Source organism: Vigna unguiculata, chromosome 4 (assembly GCF_004118075.2).
Source record: "Vigna unguiculata cultivar IT97K-499-35 chromosome 4, ASM411807v1, whole genome shotgun sequence".
NCBI lineage: Eukaryota > Viridiplantae > Streptophyta > Magnoliopsida > Fabales > Fabaceae > Vigna > Vigna unguiculata.
Genome location: NC_040282.1, coordinates 21,232,911 through 21,241,461, shown reverse-complemented (window position 1 = coordinate 21,241,461; position 8,551 = coordinate 21,232,911). Strand labels below are relative to the sequence as shown.

The 8,551-nt window shown below is 36.7% G+C and overlaps 1 protein-coding gene across 1 annotated transcript; it reads right to left on the bottom strand.

Annotated features, from left to right (window-relative positions):
* Positions 1-461: 461 nt before the first annotated feature.
* On the bottom strand, positions 462-5,270 carry LOC114180592. Its single transcript, XM_028066906.1, has 3 exons — positions 2,241-5,270; positions 1,057-1,489; positions 462-516 (listed from the first exon to the last, which is right to left on the bottom strand). Exons 1-3 carry the CDS (start codon positions 2,308-2,310, stop codon positions 462-464), a joined length of 558 nt encoding a protein of 185 aa, XP_027922707.1. The 5' UTR covers positions 2,311-5,270.
* Between the last annotated feature and the right edge of the window lie 3,281 nt (positions 5,271-8,551).

Here is an 8,551-nt window from a genome sequence, read left to right as displayed (position 1 = left end):
ATAAGGATCGGTGGTTCTGAGGAGAACCTCGAGACTTGAGAGAAAACTCACTGTTTCATAAAACTCAAATCTGAATACAAATGTGTCTCACAAGGGCTTATATACTATGGGCCGAAACAGCAAAAGGCCCAACACAACTAAAGGTCCAATAAAGCCCAAACAAAAAAAACATTACAAAAATTATAAAAGAGTTCCTATTCTACGATCCGAAGCTAATCCGAGATCTCTCTCTCTAAAGGTCTTGGGCCTGATTCCATCAACTGCTATGACATTGCTATGACGATCCCGAACCATGCCTTCATCATTGTCTCCAGGTTGGAGAAAATTCGACCTCGAATTTTAGCACTTTATTACCTACAACCAAAAACATAAACATAAGTGCTGAAAGCACGCAAAACCTGAATAGTCTAAAGATAGAAATAAAATGCTTTCTAAAAATGAGATTGAAATCGTGGGAGAGGTCAATCTCTTATTATCAAGGTGCTTGGAGATTGTCCTCCAGGATCAAAGATAAACCTGCAGAACACATCAAAGAGTTTCAACACAACTATACTATTCACAGTGAAACACAAGGGAAAACAACCTATAGTAATCATAATAGAAAAAGAGTGTCCTTGAAATCCCTTAAGATTTTCAGAATAGGACAAACACACAAGCAGATGATTAAAGTCAGGTTCATTTGTTGCCCATGTTGTTGTTGCCCTTTTTATCATCTTTTGCTCACCCCATTGCTTATGCCATTGCTCCTTAAGGTATAAGTCTTCCCTAGGCATTAAGACAAAAAGAGAGGGGTTTGTAAGTGTTCCCAATGAAAATGCAAAATCATGATGTGAATGGGAACAACAATTTAACGCATTATCATCCCCCTTTAAGGATTTCATCTCCACCATGCATGTCAAGGGTGTGAGGAGAGACTTATTCTCGTGTTTCTCTCTTTGTTCTTCTTCTTCCTTTGCTCTTTGTTCTTTATCTTCTCGCTCTTTTAGCTCTTTCATCTTTTGTTCTCTTTCTCTCATCTCTAGCTCTTTTCTTTCTCTTTGCTTTTTCTTCTCTTGCTCTCTTAACTCTTCCTCCTTTCTCTCTTTTAGCTCTCTCTCTTGTCTTGCTTTTTCCCATATTTCCTTTAGTGTTCTTTCCGCCTTTTCATGATCCCTTTTTGCTTGTTGCTCTTGTCTAACTTCGAGCTTTTGCCCAACACTCCTCTTCACCTCTTTCAAGTATACAATGTAATCCTGGAGTTCCTGAAGAGTCATGTACTTTCCGTTCCAATTAGGACATTGATAATTTTCATGTCCATATCCTTCACACTTGGTGCACCTAATAACACTTGTTTTGTCGCTTGGCAATGATCCTCTATCTTCATGGTGCTCCCTTCTAAGATTCCCAAGTTTGCTATTCAACCTGACAATTCTTGACACGATGAAGTTGATATCTTCTATCAAGGTCGAACGTGTATGGAACATTCTGGAGTGCTCAGAATTCCTAATTCCTGTAGTGAAAGAGAGGAAACAAGAACGAACACAAAACACAGTAAGTGGTTAGCAAAAGTAATGTAGATAAAATTATCAAATGGGCCTCACCACTCCTTACGTGTTTACTCTCAATTCCACTAGTGTTTCATTCTCAAAGTGTATTCACTCGCTCTCAAGTTCTTGTTCAGTTCTTCAAAGAACCTCCAATCAACCCATCAAGAATTCAACATCAAAGTGAAAGATGTAACGAATCTAAGCTCAACTCATGAGGCCAAGGAAAGGAAAACTCCAAGACAAAACCAAGGAAATTTAAAGACAAACTAAAAAGCACCAAAAGCTAAAAAGGGTTTAACCAAAGAGAGTGAATATGTGACAAACTAAGACCCTGACAACGAGAAAAGCACTTTAAAAGACAAGAGTAATCTAAACAATGTATTTAGAATTACTCGTGGAAATGTGAAACAAAGTACTCAAGCTAAATTATGATGATCCATTCAAACTCCCACAAACAATATTTTTAACAATTTAGCTCAAGATACACTGTCCCACAACACAAAAAACAAAGGAAAAGCCAACTCAAAGGAATATGATAGACAAAAGACTCAAGCAAAGCAAAGGTGAACAAATAATGACTAGAAATGGCAAGTCTAGGCAAACCAAAATGTGAGAGTGCACTAGAAATAGAACATGAAAATGCTACAGGGACCAAATTGCACCAACCGAATGCTAAGGAGCATCCAAAGTTACCACTGAAAGAGTTAAATTTACCGAAAGTTGTAGTTGTTACGTGTACCAAGCTTTGGAAGGATTGGCACTGCTGCTGCAACGCATGAAGCATCAAGTCTCAATGACAGTTGTTGTCCCTTGCCAAAAAAAAAAAATTCCCCTACACCAAATTGCTTATAAAGGTGGCCAATGAATGGATCCTACTACTGCACCGCGTGGAGTTTTCTTTTCTGGAAGCATTACCCAAATCAACAAGACGGACTAAGTCCGCTTCTGCCCAAATGTGTTCCTTGCCAAATTGCATTAATCCACATTCATTGAATGTATATTGAAACACAAAGGCACTAGCTAATTGAAGAGTGCTGCACCAAAATCATGGCTTTAGTCATAAAGTCCTACACCAACACGTTTTTCTTTTTTCAAAAAATTTCTGCACCAAATGGCCTAAGCAAGTTGCGAGCCAACTTTCAACTCTGCACCATATCAAACAAAATTCTGCTGCTGTGAGGATAAATGAGAGGCTATCAATAATGGGAAACGTTGCCTCAATTGGAAAGGACTGCCATGCTGCTGCTGCACCGTAACAGACCACAAATTGATTTGCTGCCACAAAAAGATTGTGACTGCAGTGTGGAAATGTGGGGCTGCCACTGCAAGTTCTAAAGAATACAACCAGGTGAAGTGCTTTATTTGTCAACCTAGCTCACCCTTTCTACACCATAGGCACTAAAGGCACCGAGTGAGGAAGCTTTCAAATTCTGCACCGAGTGGGCCAAGAGAAATCTGCTGCACCATTGCCAAATTGCACCGCTTGCACCACGAGACTAGCAATGGTTGATACTGTTGTGGTTAAAATTTTTCTCTATTGTGGAATTAGGAGTGGGCTAAGCTAGCTGCTGTCAATTCACTAACAAATTTAATTGCACCAAATAGATCAAAGGCATATGTGGCTGGCACTGAATAAGCCTTAAAGATGTCCACCGAATTCCTAGAAGAGCTACTGTCAAACAAATTAAAACAGATCCAACAATCCAAATGCTCACTGCACCAGAATATGCATTGTAACATGCCAAAACAAATTGTGTTCTGCATCCACCACTTCAAATCACATCACCGCAAGTTTCACCATTTCAGATTGTGTGCACCGAACGAAGCTTAAACCACGAGCTGCTGCATTGCACCATTCAGGATCTAAAACACTACGACATGCTGCTGCAACATATTTGTTGCACAACACTTTCACAAAACTGGATGCTATTGTCACGCGGGAAACAAAACTGGTTTGTTGGTCAAGCTTTCACTGCACTAAAATCACTAAAATAAAGTGGCAAGACTAGTCCACTGCTTGGACCAGAACACTTGTTGTCCAAAGGAAATGGGTGTCCCTTTTTCCTGCACCGCTTGGCACCTCTAAATCACTACAAGAGGGCTTTGGTTGCTGCACAATTTCCTGCACCAAGAAACCTATAAAGACAGCAAGCTAGTGCACTAGAAAATTTGATCAACGTTGCACCAAACTACCTAGAAAGGCTACCACAGAATGTATCAGACTGCTGCAACACCATTACCAATTCTACACTAAATGTAGCAAGAAGCCAACCACAATTGCACGCTTGGAACACCGCTTAAGCGAGAAGGTTTTGCCCCAAAGAAAAAGGCTGCTAAAAGCTTCCTACATCAGAATAAATTCTGCACCGGAAGGAATTCCTCTTCCCAATTTGCACCGCCAGTTTTTCCACTTCAAAATTGGTCTTGTGGTCAGCACCGCATGGATGACACAGCCACTGCTCCAAGGATTCAGAATAACAATTAGTTGCTACCAATTAAAATTATGCACTAGCTTTGCACTAGTTTATTGCCAAGAGCACTTGAAAACTCAGTAGCAGGACATTCTATGATGCGTCTAACTCAGAATAAACACTCAGTCAATGTATTTAAATGAGGTTGGGACATCTACAGCAGGGTACCCCAACTACCTACTCCACTTTCACCAACTCAAACTGAATCCACACCTAAATATTGATTAGTTTTGATTTCCACCGCTTGAGTCAGATTCTTTGTTGCTATCTATTTAGAACTTGCTTTTAACATCCAAGCTTGGAAATTCAACAAGCAACTTGTGTTGTCATTGCTTCAAGTAACAAATTCAAACAACTTATGTGGCATATTCGAACAGAACTCCACTGCACCAAGACCTCTACTGCGTCAAAATAGGGTCAATAACTACACTGCCATGTTATTCAAAAATTCCAGCAACAATTTTCCACCCATGACATAACACAACATAACACGGGCTTCAACTTAACATAACATTTCAAACGACACCAAATTCTTCACTGAATCATTTTCACAAACACATGGGCTGCAACCAAATTTCACCAATTCAATTGACCCAATTGGTCTCCAATCGCCACGGATCTGGCCAACACCTCCAATTTCAATTTCTCCACCAAAGATCTGTAGTTCACCGATTAAAGTTGTTGCAATGTACTGCACCGATTTAAAGACACGTTCCCGTTGAGCTAATTAATTGGAGAAAAACGAAATAGATTACAAGTTGCTGTCATTTTGTTAACTTGCTCCTCATTGAGTCAAATTGACATCACGTGGTATGCAACAGGCCAAAATAGATGATGAAGAGAATACTACGACAACACCCAAACACGAAACAAATTGGAGAACGAAAACAACCACCACAACTTGAACGGAAAAGAAGACGAGCACACAAAATGAACCACAAGAAAACCAACTCAACGAACGAGACCAACACGACAGAACCAAAAATGCCAAAAAGTTGAGAACGACAATCCGAAACGAATTTGAAAGAGAAACAACCGAGCTCTGATTACCAGATGATGAAGGATCGTCTCGGATTTGGGGAGGAATTCATCTAGAACAAAAATGGGTATGAACCCTAAAACGAAAAGGGGGAAAATGGAGGACGTCGATTGGGGGTTTTTGCGGAACGGAAGGAAATCACACCACTTGGAGGAGATTTCAAGATAAGTGAGGAAGATCCGCCACTTTGAATCGGAGATTCAAAGATAAGGATCGGTGGTTCTGAGGAGAACCTCGAGACTTGAGAGAAAACTCACTGTTTCATAAAACTCAAATCTGAATACAAATGTGTCTCACAAGGGCTTATATACTATGGGCCGAAACAGCAAAAGGCCCAACACAACTAAAGGTCCAATAAAGCCCAAACAAAAAAAACATTACAAAAATTATAAAAGAGTTCCTATTCTACGATCCGAAGCTAATCCGAGATCTCTCTCTCTAAAGGTCTTGGGCCTGATTCCATCAACTGCTATGACATTGCTATGACGATCCCGAACCATGCCTTCATCAATTAATCTATCGACAAACTGATCTAATATGTGTTGTTATACTTCAGTGTATTAACACACTCATTTAATTTGTATTGTTAGACTCGTCTAATCATTGTGTTGATAGACTTATCTAAATGTGTATCACAAGACTTGTCTAATTAGATAATCGATAGAGTAGTCGAATGTATATTAATAGACTCGTCTAATATAGATATGAACAGACTCGTCTAATGTATATTGTAACAATCGTCTAATTAGTGTATCGACAAACTCATAAAATATATTTTGCTAATACTCATCTAATCAATGTATTCATAGACTCGTGTATGAGATTACTCGTCTAATTTTTTTTTCAAATTTACAGTAAATATAAAATAATTGAACTTAAGTCCTTGTTAAATCAATAAAACATTATTAAAAATCATAGAAACATACCTTGAAATTATTTTTAAAAATTGATTTATTTATATTCATTTATAAATCAGGATAATAATAATAATAATAATAATAATAAAATATTTTGTAAACATAAAAATGTGGTATGCATGATTAGATATGTGTTTATCATGTAAATATGCATTCATAGTGTATTTCATTTATTAAAATAAGATATAATCAAAGTGACACATATGGAAGATTACTTTATAGGAGGAAACAATTTTAATTTGCACATTCAATTTTTATTATAAACAGTTGGATGTAAAAATAGTATTTATTAAATTACTTCTTTCATTGGTTCAGAAAAAATAGAGAAAAAAATGCTATTTGTCAAAAATAAAATTCATATTACTGCATTACGAGTAACCAAAATAATGTCTTACAATTGAGCTTCTTCTTTTGCAACTTAGTTGAAGACAGAACATTAATTAATAAGCAAAAGTGAATAGTAATAATTGATGAAAATGTATCAACTTTTTTTAAAAAAAAAAAAAAAACATCAGACTCTACCTATTTATGTTGCAGCAATTGAAGAATTTTATGAGTTGTTAACAAATTCAATGATGATTTGTTTAATTCAACTGAAGTCTACAAGTAGAAATTTAACTTCTTTGAGAAGCTCAATTCATTTTAATTATTTTTTTTCTTATAATTAACTATTAATATAATTTATAATTATGGGTAGGTAACAGATACTAAAAAAACCTAAAGAAAAGAGAAACCTAAATGGGGAGGAGAAGAAGAAGGAAGAGAGATGATAGTTATTTAAAATTCTGACAAGAATTGTGAAAAACGAAATTGTCTATTTCTTCGAGTCTTATTATCTTGAAGGTGAGTTTTAAGTAGGGACTATTCTCGTTTTAGAGTCTTCTTCCAAGGGTTGTGGTAGAAACCATCTCAACATCAACTGAGGCCTATCTATTTACTTTCCAATTATTTCCTTCCTTGAATCTTCTTCCAAGGGTTATTGTTCCAAGGGTTGTTGAACAATGCAATTCACATTTGAAACATACCGAATAACATACAATCTATTTTAGTTTATATATATATATTGGAGTTTTTATTTGAATGGACCTATACTATGAAAGCTAGGCCTAGTATGGAGATGTAACTTTCTAGCGCAAACTATTTGTAAGCACCCAATTTTATCCGGATAATCAAAAATTATTTCTAAAAATAAAAAAAGGGAAAGATCTTGAAAAATGGAAAATATTCTAAAAAGCTAAAAAAAATAATGAAGGTATATTTTGTTTGATCATGTTTTATCTAAGCATCCTTTCAATCAAAATTTTTGTCTAATTAAATTAGGAGTTAAAAAATTTAATTTTAAGTTTTATTAATCTTTTTGTTTTTTACAGAGAACATCCCATCATTTCCTTCCACTCTCTTTTCAAATGAACTAAGAGCCAACTTCTGCTATTGACACCTCCTTTATTACTTTTCAACCTATTTATAAATGAGCTAATAACCCATGTTTCTACATTCACACTCCTTTTTTTTTCTTTTTTTACACACCTAAAATCCCTCCACTCAGAAGCTGCCATGTGTCCCTTTTTTTTTCTCCTTACCAGTTATCCCTTAACTCACATACCCATCTTTAATTTATCTTCTTCTGTCACACCCATCTTTCCTCTCTTTCTTCCAACTAACTCACTTTTCTCACTAACAAACCCATTCACTTTTCCACTCAATCACTTCACTCTCTTTCCCAATGCCATTTTTTCTTACACACATCACAACCGCACCCTCACATTCAGGCTGTAGACATCCTTCCACGCTTCCATTGTTTTGATACATCACTATTCATTTATTACTCATGACCTCATGACCCATGGACAGATACAGTGACAAGGTTTGCACCCAAGATAACAAGCTTCATTAAAATGGACAGGGAGGACCACGGAGAAATGGGATCATGATCTTTTTTCTTTGAAGAAAAAAACTCCACTCTAGGAGGAGGGAGAGATACTGAAACAATACTGAGAACACCATCTCCACCATACACACAGAAGACTCCATCATCCTCCCCATAACACTCATTATCACCATAGTTATCTCCATTTTTTTTACCTCTCTTTCTCCAATAACCAAAACGCACAGAACACACTTTTCTGATATATTTCTTCTTCCCCTCCTTTAACAAGGACACCATCACCTTCTCCATAACGGAAACCTGATAATAAAATCCACACCTCCATCCCCTATGCACCACAAACCAAACCCTTCCACCCATCATAATACACCACCATTCATCATGGCCATTACCACCTTTGAAACACACGAACCCACCACCACATAACAGACAACATCTTGTCCTCCAAATAGAGCCCCGTCCTCCATTTAAACACACACAAAATCTTCATCCTCATACACAAATAAAAGAAGTCCATGATCAAACTATGAATAGTCAAGAAAAAGTATTACTGCTCAACATGCAATTTTTTTTTTTGAAAAAATTGCAAACTTTCATAAAGTTCTTTGTCAACAAAATTGCAAACCAATCTTCTTGTGCAATCTTGTATAATCTTTTGTGAACTAAAATGAAAATCTTCCTTGTGCAATCTTTCTTGCCAAATTACAAATCAT